The sequence below is a fragment of the Chrysochloris asiatica genome, unplaced genomic scaffold (assembly GCF_000296735.1).
Source record: "Chrysochloris asiatica unplaced genomic scaffold, ChrAsi1.0 scaffold00144, whole genome shotgun sequence".
Taxonomy (NCBI): domain Eukaryota; kingdom Metazoa; phylum Chordata; class Mammalia; order Afrosoricida; family Chrysochloridae; genus Chrysochloris; species Chrysochloris asiatica.
Window position 1 is genome coordinate 8,270,516 of NW_006408662.1, and position 17,944 is coordinate 8,288,459.

The window sequence follows — 17,944 nt, forward strand, 5'->3', positions numbered from 1 at the left end:
AACTATATGTGTAGACCTTGCCAGAGGGAATACACAGGAATCAAATTGACTACATCTCTAGGAAGAAATGATAAGCAAGTTTAATATCATCAGTCAAAACAAGACCAGGGACAAACTGTGGAATGGACCATCAATTGCTCATATGCAAGTTCAGGTTGAAGCTGAAGGAAATTAAAACAAATCCTTGACAGCCAAAGTAAGACTTTGGATCTATCCCACCTTAATTTAGAAACCATCTTAAGAACAAATTGACACATTGAACACTAAATACCAAAGACTGGACAAGTTGTGGAATGACATCAAAGACATATGTAAAGGAAAGGAAAAGGTTATTAAAAAGACAGGAATGAAAGAAAAGACCAAGGTGTATGTCTGAAGAGTCTCTGAAATTATCTTTTAAACAAAGAGAAGCTAAAGTGAATAGAAGAAATGATAAAGTAGAAGTTCTGAACAGAACATTTCAAAGGGCAGCCTGAGAAGACAAAGTACTATAATGAAATGCACAAAGACCTGGAATTAGAAAACCACAAGAGAAGAGCATGCTCAGCATTTCTCAAGTTGAAAGAACTGAAGAAACAATTTAAGCTTTGAGTTGCAATGTTGACAGAGTCTATGGGCAAAATGGAGTCCTGGCTTTCTAGGATTAATACTGGACTGCTAACCACAAGGTCCAAGGGTGCAAACCCACTAGCTGTTCCTCAGAAATCCTATACAGGGTTGCTGTGACTTGGTACTGAATCAACAGCAATATGGGCAAAATATTGAACGATGCAGAAAGTATCAAAAGAAGATAGTAGCAATACATAGTTACTGTAACCATTCTAGGCAGTAGTATATGTTCAAGAACTAATCAATTGGATTGAAGTAAGAAGTCCAAGCTGCGCTGAGGAATTAGTTAAAAACAAGACTCCAGGAATTGGTGGAATACTAACTGAAATGTTTCAACAAACTGATATAGTGTTGGAAGCACTTACTAATTTAGACCAAGAATTTTGGAAGTCAGCTACTTGGCCAAGACTGGAAGAGACAAGATCCATATTTCTGCCCATTCCAAAGAAAGGTGATCCAAGAGAAGGCAGAATTTATAAACAGTATTATTAACATATCATGCAAGTAAAATTGGTTGAAGATAATTCAAAGATGGTTGCAACAGTACATTGACAGGCAGTGGCCAGAATCTCAAGAAGCAGGTGTCCAAGCAGAATAAGAGTTGTTGTTGTTGTGTTGTTAAGTGCCATCGAGTCGGGTCTGACCCATAGCGACCCTGTACAGGGTTTCCAAGGGTGTAAATCTTTACGGGAGTAGAAAGCCTCATCTTTCTCCCGCGGAGCGGCTGGTAGTTTCAAACCGCTGACCTTAAGGTTCGCAGCCCGATTCGTAACCACTACGCTACCAGAGCTCCTTATTTAAAATTAGGAAAGGTATGTGTCAGGGTTCTATCCATTCACCAGGTTTATTTAATCTGTATGCTGAGTAAATAACCTAAGAATCTGGATTATGTAAAGAAAAATGTGCCATCAGGATTGGAGAAAGACTCATGAACAACTTCTCATATGTAAATGACAAGATCATGCTCGCTGAAAGTGAAGAGGATTTGAAGCACTTAATGGAATCCAGGCTCCATTGTGGGTAATGAACTCCAGCTCAGTACAATGAACAAAAATCCTCACAACTAAGCTAAAAGACAACATCATGCTAAAAGGAAAAATCCTTGAAGTTGGCAAGGATTTCATTTCACTTGGAGCCACAATCAACGCTTATGGAAGCAGCAGTCAAGAAATCAAGTGCACTGGGCAAATAATGTTTCAAAAGACTTATTTAAAGTGTTAAATAGCAATGAAGACTAAGGTGTGCCTGACCCAAGCCATGGTATGTTCAATCATTTCTTATGCATGTGAAAGCAGGACAATGAATTAAAAAGACCAGAAGATAATTTATGCATTTGAATTATGGCTGGTAAAGAATACTGAAAGTACCTTGGACTGCCAGAAGAACAAACAAATAATCTGTTTTAAAAGAAGTACTGGCAGAATGTTCTTAAGAAGCAAGGAGGTTGAGACCTTTTCTCAGATACATTGGACATGTTACCAGGATGGACCAGTCCCTGGAGAACATCATGCTTGAGGAAGACCTTCAATGAGGTGGATTGGCACAGTGACTCCAACAGTGGGCTTAAACATAACAACAATTAAAAGATGGCAAAGGACTGGGCAATATTTCATTCTGATGTGCACAGAATCCTCTGAGTTGGAGCCAACACAATAACACCTAAACTACAACAGTGACCTAAAATGGACTGGTATTAGGTTTTGATTCAGACATTCATATGGTTTACTATGCTGGGGACAAATTAAAGAGGAATGGTGTCATATTTGTCATCATAAAGAATATGTCAACATTTACCCTAAAGTACATTGCTGCTAGTGATAGGATAATATCTACAAGGAAGACAAGTTAAACAACTATTCAAATTTACATATCAATTACTAATGCCAAAGAGTATTCATCATCATTAAAAGATGATGTTTCAACTGACAGCAAGCTAATTTCCACGAAAGCTCTATTGTAGGTTTGAATAGAATTCTAGTTCCAAGCACCATAAACAATTTCAACTTTTCTGTAATTGCTCAGCCATAAGTCTTATATCCTGCCTTTAATGGATCACCTTTCCTATGAAATGCCCTTTGCATTCAAGTTTTATATTCTGTTTAGTTCCATGTTCTAAGAGCTGAGTCAGTATGCTAGCATCTGAGAACAGAGAGCTGGTAAAAATCTCTTTTTTTTTCAGAGAGTTCCACAATGATCTTTCAATAAAGCAGGTCTAGTGCCCTCCTTAATGCTAGGTATCTTGACAACAGTGGCACTCACTTAATTAGGAAAAAAAAAATTATGTAGTCTGTCCATGTATACCCTTCTGTTTTATAAACTAAAGAGAAATGTGTGATACCTTTATGACAGACACCACCACGCCACACCTGTTGTTCAATGCCATTCTTACATCTTGCTTCTTTCCTGCCTTCTCTTTCTTATGTTTGTGAGTCTAAGCATACTGTTGATGTTGTTATTTACCACCAAATCGGTTTGGGCTCACAGTGACCCTGTATAGGGTTTTCAAGGCTATAAATCTCTATGGGAGCAGAAAACCTCATCTTTCTCCCATGGAGTGACAGATGGAGTCAAAACACTGACCTTGTGGTTAGCATTCCAGTGCATAACCCACTACGACACCAGAACATCTAGAAATTTAAAACATAATAATGGAAATAAAGCCTTGAAGGACTTAACAGAAAATCTGGTGCATATAAATAGATATTTTGTGAATTGGAAGTTCAATCTGAAGAGATTTATTTAGATGTTGCACAGAGGCAAAGAGCTGCAAAGTATGAAAGGAAGGTTAATGAGGATATGTGGAGGAGAGAGTAAGATGGGCTAGCATAATCTTCATTAGATGTTCCAGGAGATGAAAGAGTAAATGGGTGCAGATCATCAACATTGGGTTAGCAGCTGAGTACTTTAGCCACTATTATCACCAGAGCTGCTTGAATGAAAAAAAAAAATTAGAAAAAATAAGAAAATGTATAAAACCTCAGATTATTCACAATCATAGTCCGTGGTGGGCTTGAAAATTAGTGAGTAAAGGAAGACTTAATAAGTGGAACTGGGACAATAGTTTTCTTTATGGGAAAGAAAGTGGACCTGATCTCACATCATATTAAAAAAAAAAAAAAAATCCTTGTAGATTAACAATTTAGATGTGAAAGGCAAAACTATACACCCTTAAGAAAGATGATATAATCAAATATAGTTACAGTCTTGTTGTAGAATGGCATTTAATAAACAAGATATACTAGGGGAAATTATTTGCATTTTATAGAAAAAGACGAATAACATATCTCATTTAAATTAAGAATTTCTATTTGTCAGTAAGGAAGCTCAGTGGCTTTGCAGAATAAGCACTAGACTACAAACCATAAGGCTGGTAGTTTGAGCCCACTAGCCACTCTGGGGGAGAAAGATGAGGCATTCTGTTCCCATAGAAATTTTTACCCTTGGGGTGAGTTGACACCTAGTGGATGGGAATTATCGACAACATTTGTCAGTAACTGCAGTGCATTGAATTACTTCAACTGGCTCTTCTACCTATAATCTAAGGAGTCCTGGGAGTGTAGTTGATTATGAGCTGGACTGCTCACTTTAAGGTCAGCAGTTCAAATCTATCAGTTGCTCTGTGGTTGAACGATGAGGTTTTTTTCTTCTCCCATAAAGATTTATAGCCTCTGCAATTCTAAACAGGATTCCTTTGAGTCAGAACTGAATCATCAGTACACAACCACTGCTACCACGACCACCACTCATGATCCAATACTACCAACAACTGTTTTTGTCCTGATAGGTCTGGATAAGAGTAGGTGGGAGAAGATGCTGATGGTATGATTCCATTGTGAGTGATGGCCATTATAATTCTAATTGTAAAAACATGGAACCCTAATGTGAGTATTATCTGAGCCATGTCAGAAATAGGAATGTGGGATTTCACTACCATCAAGAAGAGTTAGGCGTGGAGCACATCCTTTGGACTCCAAGATCCCTGTGCGTTAGACCTTCTCGACCCAGGACAGAAAGCTGTGACACTGGACGAGTAGCAGAGAAGCAACAGAGGAGAAGGACCAGTAGAACCAAGAGCTGGAACACCAGAGTGGTGGGCTTCCCAGCCCAGGGAGCAGATAAAGCTGATCTCTTTGGGATGGGGCTAACAGCAGAGTGGAGTCCCCTTTGGGCATTTATCAGCAGTGCTAAAAGAGCTTCCTCAAATACTGCAGTAGAGTAAAGGCCAAGATACCTGTGGGCATGGCTGAGAAGAAGCTGTCCTGGCTGACAGAACTGTGTCCTGAGCATTTCTGACTTTTAATTGTAACATTAATTTCTCTTATAAACCCCATGTCTATGAGTTTGATGGGAGTCCTGGTGTGGCACTGTGGGTTAATGTGCTGGACTACAAAGTCAGTTTGAAACACAAGGGCAGCAGTTCAAGTTTACCAACGGCTCCTTGGAAACCCTATTCAGGGTCTCTATGAGTCAGAGCCCTAAACATTTGTATGAAGTCTGAGCTCTGTATGCCTGTTGCAGTGGATTATCAAACCTAGCTGAGAAGTAGAGTGTGTTATAGACGGGACACTGCTGTCCGAATTGGTAAAGGGCGATGGTTGATGCCATTTTTGTCGTTTCCTGAGAGTAAATGACAGAGTATGAAATGGAAACATTCTCAGTCACTGGCCAAGAAAAAAGTTCAAAAGTCAACCATCAGCTGGAAAATTAATACATAGAGTTTTCTGAGATTCTCAAAGACCAGTATTGGAACAGTATCGGGAAAAAGGTTCAACAATCTTTTGCACTGCTTCTTATAGTGAGATGTTCACTGAAGAACTGAATCCTAAACTTCAGATTAAAAGTAGAGGACTGCTAGTCAAGGTCATTGTGATATTGCGTGACAATTCACATCCACACACCTCTGCCCACACTATTGATCATCTGCAAAAACTCCCTTTTGATGTGTTAAAGTATGCTCCCTATTGTCCTGATCTTGCTCTATTAGACTTTCACCTGTCTGGTCCCCTGACAGCAGCCCTTCTAGGATGAAGATTCACCTCTGAAAAAGAAGTGAAGACTGTGGTGCATTCATTGCTTGCAGCTCAGCCTAAAACATTTTTGAATAAGGTAACAAGAAAACTTGTTGACATATGGACAAAGTGTATTGGAAAGCACGGAGATTATGTTAAAAAAAAAAAAAGATGAATTTGTTGTTTCTAAAAGTTAATTAAAATAAATTCTACAACCAGAGTGCAGATAATTTTTGACTCACCTTTGTATAATGCCAGAGACTGAATTGTCTATATTCTTTGTTGTATTACTAATTTCAGGCTTGCGCCAGGCTGAAGAATGAATCATTAAACATTTGTTAAATGAATCAGTGGAAACTAATTGTTCTTTTAAAAACGGAATTATTCTCCATTGGATTAGCGATGACTCACAGCAACCTTCTGCACAACAGAACTAAACACTGTGTGGTCCTGCACCATCCTCACAATTGCTGTGACCTTAGCCCATTGCTGCTGCCACTATGCCAATTCATTTCATTGGGGGTCTTTCTCGGTTTCACTGACACTCCACTTCACCAGTCATGATGTCTTCTACAGGGACTGGTCCCTTCTGATAGTATGTCCAAAGTATGAGAGAAAAACTCTTACCATCCTGACTTCTAAAACAAATTCTGGCTGTACATCTTCCAACACAGATTAGATTATTCTTCTGTCTCTCCATGGTACTTTTAGTATTCTCTAATACCATAAAGGAGCTCTGGTAGCGTAGTGGTTACGAATTGGGCTGCAAACCGCAAGGTCAGCAGTTCGAAACTACCAGCTGTTCTGCGGGAGAAAGATGAGGTGTTCTGCTCCCGTAAAGATCTACAGCCTCGGAAACCCTCTACAGGGTCGCTATGAGTCGGAACCGACTCCATGGCACATAACAACAACAACAACAAATACCATAACTCAAATGCATCAATTCTATGGTTTCCCTTATTCATTCCAACTTTCATATTCATGTGAGGTTATTGATAATACCATGGCTTGGGTCAGGCACACCTTAGTCCTCAAACTGACATTTTAAAGAGGTCTTCTACAGCAGAATTGCCAATGCAATACATTGTTTCATTTCTTGACTGCTGTTTCCATGAGTGTTGATAGTTGATCCAAAAAGAATGAAGTCCTTGGCAACTTCAATCTTTTCTCCATTAGTAAGAATATTGTTTATTGATCCAGTGATGAGCCTTTTTGTTTTCTTTACATTGAGATGCAATCCATATTGAAGGCTTTGATCTTTATCAGTAAATATTTTTCAGTTTCAGCAAGCAAAGTTGTATCATTTATATATCACAGGTTGTTAATGAGTCTTCCTCCAATCCTGATGCCATGTTTTTCATCATATAATTCAGCTTCTTGGTTTATTTGTTCAGCATACAGATTGAATAAGTATGGTGAAAGAATACAATCCTGTTGCACACCTTTCTTAATTTTAAACCATTCAGTGTTCCCTCGTTCTGTTTGAATTAACTGCTTCTTGGTCTACAAGTTCCTCGAGAGCACAATTAAGTGTTCCAGAATACTCATACTTGTTGTCTATAGCTTGTCATGTCCATGTTGTCCATAACTTGTTCTGTTCCACACAATTGAAAGAAAGCCTTTGCGTAGTCAATAAATGACAGGTAAACATATTTCTGGTATTCTATGTTTTCAACCAAGATTCATCTGACAACAGCAATGATATCCCTACTTGCAAATCCTCTTCTGAATCCAGCTTGAATTTCAAGACAAAAACTGTATGAAGACTAAGGTGCACCTGACCCAAGCTTAAATTTCATGACAGTTGCAACTGTTTTTAAATGATCTTCAGCAAACTTTTACTTGCATGTGATAGTAATGATATTTTGTTAGATGATTTCCACATTCTGTTGGGTCACCTCTCTTTGGAATGGGCACAAATATGGATCTCATTCAATTGGTTGGCCAGGTAGCTATTTTCCAAATTTCTTGGCATGAATGAGTGAACTCCTACAGTGCTCCATCAGATTGTTGAAAGATTTCTGTTTGTAGTCCATCAATTCCTGAATCCTTGTTTGTTGCCAATGGCTTTAGTGAAATGGTTGAACATCGACCGTTGCTTTTTGGTACAATAACTGTGTGTATCTTCCATCTTCTTGTGATGTTTTCTGCATCATTCATAGCTAAAATGTTGCAAATTAAGGCTTGATTTTTTTTTCTCCAGTTGTTTCAGCTTATGTGTTTTGATGTTTTCTACATCATTCCACATTTATCTAAAATGTTGCAAATTAAGGCTTGATTTTTTTTCTCCAGTTCTTTCAGCTTATTTCAGAATAATGCTGATTGTGTTCTTCCCCTTTGGTTTTTTAACTCTAGGTCTTTGCACATTTTATTATAAAACTTGGCTTTATTTTCTCGAGCTGCCTTTGGACTTTTTCTGTTCAGCCCTTTCACGTCCTCATTTCTTCCATTTGTGTTGGCTTCTCTATGCTCAAGAGCAAGTTTCAGAGTCTCTTCTGACATCCATTTTGGTATTTTCTTTCTTACCTGCCTTTTTAATATTCTTTTGATTTCTTACTGTATTTTTGAGTATTCCTGTTTCATTATATTAGATATATGTTTTATTCTATAAATACATTGTTGTTATTGCTGTGTTGTTGTGAGTGGGCTCTGACTTATAACTACATTATGTACAACAGGATGAATCATGGTTGGGTCCTGCACAAACTTCACAATCATTGTTAAACTTGAGCCCATTGCTAAAGCTACTGTGCCAATCTATCTCTTTGGGGTACTTTCTCTTTTCTACTGACCTTCCGTTTAACCAAGTATGACGTCCTTATCCAGGGACTGGTTCCTCCTGATAATATGGCCGAAGTATGAAAGACAAAGTCTGTCCATCCTGGCATCTAAGAAGCATTCTGGCTGTATTTCTTCCAACTTGGCTTTGTTTGTTCTTCTGGCAGTCCATGGCACCTTTAGTATTCTTCTCTAAAACCATAGCTCAATTGCATCAGTTCTTCTAAGGTCTTCATTATTCATTGTCCAACTTTCACATGCATATGAGGCTATTGAAAATACCATGGCTTGAGTCAGTTACACCTTAGTCTTCAAACTAACATCTTTGCTCTTGAACACTTAAAAAGGTCTTGTGTAACATTTTTGCCTAATACAACAAGTCCCTTGATTTTTTTGACTATTGATTCTTTGAGTGTTGATGGTGGACCAAGGCAAAATACAGTTTGCTTACAATTCTTTATTGCATGCTTCACCAATGAACTAGATATTGTCAATGATTTTTTTTTTTAGTCTTAGTGAAATTTGAATGTTTATCTCAGCATTACATTAGAAATAAATTTTTAAAATCAAGTCCTTAAGATATTTTATTGAATTTTTTCTTAAGAATTATATTTCAGACAATTTCTTATTCCTAATTAATAGTAGTGCTTAGGCGTTGTCAGAGATGGTGGCAGAGATGGTGATGTGGAAGATGGAGCAGCCAGAAACTCCAGACTCATGGAGGGAGAGGGGCTGTATGCTGGAGACCTGGGGACAGGCTTGCAGTGTATACCTTTTGGTTGTTTGAATGATTATATATTCCTGAGTGTTTTGGTGTACATCCAAAAAAAACAAAACAAAACAAAAAACCCAGAAGGAATAGAAGCAAATACTGTTACATGATGATGCATGGAGGGGATTGTAATCATTGCAGTGAAACAAAATATGATAGGATGAGTGCAAAACTGATGTTCTCCCATGTAAACTATCACTCAATTCACAATAAAAACTTAAAAAAAAAAAAACCTAAATAAAAAGAGTAGTGCTTTGATGTGTAATAATATATACATCATAATTGTTGTTGTTGTGTGCCGTTGAGTCGATTCTGACCCATAGTGACCCTCTATAGGGGTTCCAAGGAGCAGCTGGTGAGCTTGAACCACCAATCTTGCAGTTCTAATGGCTTTGCAGTCTGGTGCATTAACCCACAGCACCACACCAGAACCCATACATCATAATAGATTATTTTAATAGTATATTATGAAGGAATGGAAATGTGCAAAAAATACTAATTTTAAAAATTACATTCCCTTTCTCACATCATTCACATGTTATGAAATTTGTTGTTTTGTATTTTTGAATTTTAACATGGACTTATTGTATTTTCGAATTATGATATATATTTATGATGATCACATGTCAATATGAAACACTATCTCTATTTTTTTTTTTTTTTTGATATCTAAAAGCATCTGAGTCAAGATCTGGAGGCCTCGTCATGCTCTTCAACACAAGGAAAATTTCAGCGAGATCAGTTTTACAAGTTTATCATTTTCCCTGGCAAATGGATTAAAGTCTGGTATGATCGACTTACTTTGTTGGCGTTGCTCGATCGGTAAGCCACTGGGCGTGTAGATGTACAACTGAAAGAGCACGGGGACACACCAACACACAGGCACATGGATTTAGAAAGAGAATTACCACTTGTTGACGCTCTCTGGAATGCTTCCAAACTATGATTCTCTTGTGCTGCAAACCCAATCAGTAAGATGCTGAAAACTTAATGTATTATAATTTGGCAATTAAAATAGGAGATACAAGAATTACACAACATGATTTAGGTTTAAGGTTAGATTTTGGGACAGTGTTCTGCTTTGATCTACTCTCATCTTAATAACTGGATAAGATATTTTTGTGGAAAAGTTAGAGACTTCCATAATGGAGCCCATGGCCTGACCAGATCAGATACAGGCATAGACATAGTGGGGACCATGAAGTGGAGCAAATCCTTGTTCTTCCTGGACAACATGAATCTAATTTCTCACCCTGATTTATGTACACTGGTATGGAATGTCAAGGAAAGCCTTTAAACCTTTTTAGTTTTCCTCACCTCCTTTTCACATCCTTTCTCAAGATAAATGCAGGGTTGGAGATGATATTACTGGTGGAAGTGGGGGGTAGTTGTGTTAAGGTTTGTTATGGTTGGTGATAGAAGTGTGACTAGTTTGGGACTCCCCATTTCTATTTTCCCTGCTTTCTCTGTTGCAAAGGACAATATTATGATCTTCAAAGAGTGTATAATTCTCACTGGAATCTTAGTTTGAAAATCCAAGTTCCTGTTACCTGCCCTCTCTTCAGCAGATGTTGACTGTTCACAGTTAAATGCCAGCCAGTAGGCACTGAAAAACTGATGGTTCCTACCTTGCTGCTGCTGACATTCCAGTGACTACTTGTCACAATAATGCCTTGTGATGTGATGTGATCACATATTTTAAATGATAACCCATCAATTGTGACCCATAATGAATCTATAGGACAGAGTAGAACTGCCCTCATAGGAGTCCTAAGCCTATCTTTATAGAAACAGACTGCTGCAGTTTTCTTTCACTAAGCTGATGGTGGGTTTGAACTGCTGGCCTTCCAGTTAACAGTGAGGCACTTAACCACTGATTCACCAGTATTCTTTTATAAAATTACAACAATTAATTTCAGGGAATGGAGTTAAAATGGTTTTTCTAACAATACTGTGTTACTCAAGGGTCACATATTTAACATAAACATTTAACACTTAACTAATGCAGAGCTGAAATCTTTCAAGAAAGCGAGGCAGCACAGGAAGCACTCACTCGTCTCTGCCAAACAATTTGGAAGACAACTATCTTTCCGACTGATTGGAAGAGATACATATTTGTGCCCATTCCAAAGAGAGGGGATCCAGCTGAGTGCGGAAATCATCAGACAATATCTTTGATATCCCATGAGAGTAAACTTTTACTAAAGGTAATACAAAAATGGCTACAATCATACACTGACAGAGAACTTCCAGAGGTTCAAGCTGGATTCAGAAGAGGCCGTGGAATGAGGGATATCATTGCTGATGTCCGATGGATCTTGGCGGAAAGCAGAGAATATCAGAAAGATGTTTACCTGTGCTTTACTGACTACACAAAGGCTTTTGATTATGTGGATCATGACAAGCTATGGACAACATTGTGAAATATGAGTATTTGGAACACTTAATTGTGCTCATGAAGAATCTGTACCTGGACCAAGAGGCAGTTGTTCGAACAAAACATGGGAACATGGAATGGTTTAAAATTAAGAAAGGTGTGTGACTGAGCAAATAACCTGAGAAGCTGGTTATAAAGAAAACTTGGCATTAACTTGTGATATACAGATGCTACAACCTTGCTTGCTGAAAGTGAAGAGGACTTAAAATACTTACTGATGCAGATCAAAGAGCACAGCCTTCGGTATGGATTGCATCTCAATGTAAAGAAAACAAAAATCCTCATCAATGGACCAATAAACAACGTTCTTATCAACGGAGAAAAGATTGAAATTGTCAAGGACTCCACTCTTGGATCAACCATCAGCACTCATGGAAGCAGCAGCCAAGAAATCAAATGACATATTGCATTAGGCAAATCTGCTGCACAAGACCTTTTTGTTGAAGAGCAAAGATGTCAGCTTGAGGATTAAGGTGCATTTGGCCCAAGCCATGGTATTTTCAGTAACCTCATATGCATGTGAAAGCTGAACAGTAAATAAGAAATACCATAAAAGAATTGATGCATTTGAGTTATGGTGTTGGAGGAGAATACTGAGAGTGCCATGAGCTGCCAAAAGAACAACCAGATCTGTGTTGGAAGAAGTGCAACCAGAGTGCTTCTTGGAGGCCAGGATAGTCAAACTTCGTCTCTCATACTTCAGACATATTGTCAGGAGGGACCAGTCTCTGGAGAAGGATATCATGTTCAGTAAAGTGGAGGGTCATAGAAAAAAGAGGAAGAGCCCCAGCGAGATGGAATGGTAAAGTGGCAGCATCAATGGGCTCAAGTGTGGCAACAATTGTGAGGTTACTCCAGGACTGGGAAGTGTTTTGTTCTGTTGTGCATAGGGTCACTCTGTGTCTGTACTGACTGTATAGCACCTAACAACAACAACGTGGAGTTGTAGGGTAAGCACTTGACCACAAGGTTGGTTTGAACCACAAGGTCGGCACTTCAGACTCATCCAGCAACTCCTTGGAAACCCAAGGCAGGGTCACTATGAGTTGGAACCAACTCACTGGCACTGAACAACAACAATAATCTAAGATAATATATTCTGTGAGTAGAGTCATTTTTATTTTATTTTAAATTTTATTCCTGTTAGAAAGAATGATTAAAGCTGGACTAGCTAATGTTAATCTTCCATGTTAAAATGAGATATTTTTGTAGTTTTCAAGGTCTCTTATGTTTGTTATGATACACTTGCCAACAAAACTGAAAATCCAATAAAGTCTAGACAGGGATACTAAAGAAGGTTATTTCAGCTTTCTAAGTGTATTTTTAAATCACCTTTCATGTAAACTTGTGTTCAGGGCACGCATGGGGGCAGTCCAACTTCTAGCCGACAGCCATGGATCCCTATCTGAGAGGTCAGGACTTAGACTCTGGAGTCAAACCTTTGGATTTAAATCCAGTACTTCCTTTCATTTGGTGCTGTGATCTTGTTGATGTTGTTGTTAAGTACCATCTAGTCAGTTTCAAATAATAGAAGTCCTGTATAGGGTTTCCAAGGAGTAGTTGGTGGGTTTGAACCCTAACCTTGTGGTTAGTAATTCAGTGCTTATCCTGCAGCACCTATAGTGTACAGATGATGACACCAATAATGCCTCCCACAGCACTACCTCTCTGCTGGATTTGACAATCTATTGCCACAGCTAACAGAACTATGGTACCGTACTCACAGTTATGGGGTTATTACGGAGGTTAACACTTGCAGTGCAGGATCAGAAATATCCAGGGCACAGCTCTGAATAACTTCTGTGCTGCATCCATGGGCAGGCCTCTTTCAGGCATTCAGCCCCTTGGCAATGTTACAGAGCTCTTATAACTGCCCCGAGGACACACCACTCCACCATAAGCCTCAGTCTGAAGGCACTCAGCTCTAGCTCCATGGATCAGCAAACCTAGCGCCCCCATTCTGCAAGCAAGTAACTCAACTTTGCTTGCTGGGAAGCCCACTGCTCTGTCTCATGCTCTGGTTCTTGGTTTTGCTGTGGCTACACTGCTGTTCCTCCATTGTTACGGCTTCATGTCATTGGGTTGAGGAGGTTCAATGTGCAGGAATCTTGTGGTCCATAGGCTGCTCTTCATTCCTGGCTCCTCTTCTTGGATGACAGTGAGTTCCTCTCTCCTGCTTCTGAGATGACTTATTTTACATCCACGTTAGTGTTCCAAGTTTTCACAATTAACCCTATTAACAATCATTCATAACTGAATCATGCCAGCCTACCACTACCTTCTGCCACCTTCTCTCACCCAGACCCATCTGGAAAATGTTATTTGTGGGAAGTTATGAGGACATTACTGGAAGCAACATATTCAATAATTCACTGCACTGCAGATGGCGAGGAAGTTTCTCTGTGCCTTAGTTTCCCATCTGCCAAGTAGGGGCAATCCCTCCTGTAGGGTGGTCATAGGAATCCAACCAATTTGGCACATAAAAGAAATTCTTTAAATGGTAGTTGTTGCAATTATTGTTTCCTAGAATGTGGCCCAGAATTCAGGAAGAAGAAAATATAATATAATATAATTAGGACAACTAGAATAGATCTTATCAAATTAAGCACTTTATTTATAAGCACTATAACCCTTTACTCACAGCCCAGATTAGCTTACTTTTCTTTTTATAAAAGATTATTAACAAACTTAAGAAAAAAAACAGTTAATATGGCATCACCTCCCATTCATGATGACCACATGTGTGTCCGAGTAGCACTGTTCCATAGGATTTTCAAAGCCATGACCTTTGAAGAGCACATTGCCAGGACTTTCTTCTAAATTACCTCTGCGTGGGTTCAAACCGCTAGCCTTTCAGTTAGTAGTCAAGCACTTAGCTATTTGCACCACCAAGAGACGTCTACTATTGTCAAGCTTAGTTATCTGATCTTCCAGGACACAGTCAATTACAGAGGAACATGAACTTGCCTGAACCTATAGCTAACAGCAAGAAAGGAGGAAGAGAAGCCCAGACTTCTGACCTAGAAAATCTAGCCAGTTTGGAACATTGCAACAAGAGAGCAATCCCCTAAAAGCATTACTGATCAGAATTTCCAGGTAACTTGATAAAATTACAGATTCCCAAGTTTAAGAAGTCCCTATGATACAATAGAACTATAGTATGACATACCTCATGAACTCAGCTTCTTAATTATGAGAACTATGTTCTATAATGTTTGACATACTGCATTTGGGTAAGACTGCTTTAAAAGAACTTTTAAAAACAAAAATGTCACTCTGAGAACTAAGTACCTGACCCATGTCATGGGGTTATAATTGTCCATATTCATAAAAAAACTGGACAATGAATATGGAAGACAAGAAAAAACAATGATGCATTTGAATTATGGAATTGGTGAAGAATCTTGAACATACTATGGATGGTCAGAAGAATGAACAAATCTGTCTTGGAAGAAGTGCAGCCAAAAGTCTCCTTAGAAAGGAGAAGGGTGAGATTTCATCTCATGTACTTTGGATATGTTATCAGGAGGGACCAATCCCTGGAGAAGGACATTGTAAAATGGTGGGGACCTAACGTCAGAGGGAATAATAACCAAGATCCAAGTAAAGCTGATTCCTATGGGTTGGAGAGGAGACACACCTCCACCTCCCAACCATTTTGCCAATTATGACACCAATTGTCCTTCCCATGGTACTCTCTGGCCACACCCAACTCACAGACCATACTTACAGTTAAGGGGTTTATTAAGGGAGCAACAAGGTACAACTCAGAACCAAGATAATAAAGCATACAGATCTCCCAAGGCTCTCCACCAAAGGAGAACACTTCTTCAGTGCCAGACAGCTTTTACAGTTCCTCTTAACCTTGCAAGCCCCCTAAGGACAGACTCCCCCTGGCTGTATTTCATTACTGACAACTTCTGGATCCTTTCCGGGCTCTACTGTTAGCTCCCTTCTGGCCCTTTGGCAGCCTTCAGTGTTAGAGCTCCTGACAGATCTAGGAGTTGTCTTGTTGTTGTTGTTGTTATGTGCCGTGGAGTCAGTTCCGACTCATAGTGATCCTGTACAGGGTTTCTGAGGCTGTAAATCTTTATGGGAGCAGAAAACCTCATCTTTCTCCCCAGAACAGCTGGTAGTTTAGAACTGCTGACCCTGTGGTTCCCAGCCCGGTTTGTAACCACTATGCTACCAGAGCTCCTTAGGAGTTGTCTTACCTCCTCTCTTTCTACTTCTCTCCTGCTTTTAAATGCTGCCTCTCTGCCTGCTTCTTTTGGTCTCAAAAGCCTCTCTGCTATCGGCTGTATATATGCTGTTGTTGTTAAGGGTCATTGGTTCTGACTCATAGTGACTCTGGATAGTGTTTCTGAGGAGCGACTGGTGGGTTTGAGCTACCAACCTTGGGATTAGCAGTCCAGTGCTTACTCTACAATGCCACACCAGGACTCAGATGTATACACACACACACACACACACACACACAGTCCTCATCAGTTTCAAGGTGTGGCCTTCTCACCAGGCCCATAAACTGGCCAATCCCTCACAGTGTTGTTGTTGTTAAGTGCTGTTGAATCCATTCCGACTCACAGAAACTCTGTAGAGGGTTTCTGAGGAGCGGCTAGTGGGTTTGAACTGCCTACCTTGTGGTTTGCAGTCTAGTGCTGATCCTACAGTGCCACACTCTAAGTCTTCCCTCTTAGGAGGCTATAGACATTTTAGTTATATAGTGTGTAACAGACACTTCATTTGTATAGGTTATAGTTGATGGTATTTACCAACAATCATCACTTCACAGTCCTGATGTGGTGCTGTAGGATGAACACTGGACTATTAATCACACGGTCAGTGGTTCAAAGCCACCAGTCACTCCTTGGAAACCCTATACAGGGTCACTATGATGACTGGACAGCACTTAACAACAACACAACCACAGTAGCTACTTAATTTACATAATATATTAACTGATCCATGCAAAGTGTATACCAACCACATGACAGACTTCAGCCTAGGGCTAGACAAAATTTTGTTGTTAAGTGCCATGCAGTTGATTCCGACTCATAGTGACCCTGTATAGGGTTTCAGAGAGGTAGCTGGTGGGTTTGAACTGCTGATCTTGTGATTTCCAGTCCAATGCAGATCCTACAGTGCCACACCAGGAGTCCAAACATTGCATAGTGGAGATAAAAATATAAACTTCCTTTTTCAAAAATATGTCTTGGTCCCACCCAATGGTCTTCAGCATCATAATATCCTACTACTTCACATTTCTATACATGTGTTACCTTCCTTCTTTGCTCTTTACTATTGGTTTAAATGTCAGGTGCAGTCTGTTGTTAAGTGCCATCAAGTCAGTTTTGACCCATAGCAACCCTGTATAGGGTTTCCAAGGAGCAGCTGATGAGGTTGAACCGCTGACCTTGTCGTTCAAACTGACTTTGCAGGCCAGCTCATTAGCACACAGCACCACACCAAGACTAGTTGCAGGCTAGTGCAACCGAATGACTCATTCTCTCCTCTCTCCTTGCTGATTCCCCCAGTTTGGTAGCCTTAATGCGATGCCTCTTTGTAAAGCCAGCTCACAATCTGGTTTGTTTGCTTCAGTCACATATTTTCCATTTCTTTTACTTTCTGCAATAGTTTTTGTGTGTGTCCATCACTCACCTGTCTGTCTGTCACACTGTGGTGGCTTGCATGTTGCTCTGATACTGGGAGCTGTGACACCGGTTGTTTTAATTACCAGCAGGGTCACACCACACATGGTAGACAGATTTCATTGGAGTTTTCAGACTAAGACTGAGTAGGAAGAAAGAGAGGCAGGCTACTTCTGAATGGTTAACCCTGAAAAACCTTATGAAGAGCCACAGAACATTGTCAGAAATAGCACCAAAAGATGACATATTATGAATACCAGCAAAATATTGTCAGATCTAGTACTGAAAGATGAGACCCTCAGGTTGGAAAGCACTCAAAATACTGCTTGGGAAGAACTCCTCCTCAAAGTAATGGTTGTTGCCAAGTGCCACCATGTTATTTCTGACTCCTAGTGACCCTGTATAGGGTTTCCGAAGAGTGCCTGCTGAGTTTGAACCACTGACCTTGTGATTAAAACTGACTATATGGCCAAGTGCTTATTCTGCAGTGTTACGCCAGGACTCCCCATAATGACGTGAATTAAGCAAAGCTTTTGGACTTCCATTTGCTGATGGGGCAAAACTCAAAATGAGGAGAAAAATCTGAAAACACCCATTAATAATTGGAACATGGAATGTAAGTATGAAATACAAATCTAGAAAATTGGAAGTTGTCACAAATGAAATGGAATACATAAACATCAATATCCTA

General features: G+C 39.5%; 1 protein-coding gene across 1 annotated transcript in view; it reads left to right on the forward strand.

Moving 5' to 3' along the window:
* The window catches only part of PCNXL2 (pecanex-like 2 (Drosophila)), a 491,139-nt gene that overhangs the window by 122,467 nt on the left and 350,728 nt on the right, over positions 1-17,944 (forward strand). The window contains exon 10 of the mRNA XM_006870571.1: positions 9,845-9,990. Coding sequence (XP_006870633.1) covers positions 9,845-9,990 — 146 coding nt within the window. The remainder of the gene's footprint in view (positions 1-9,844; positions 9,991-17,944) is intronic.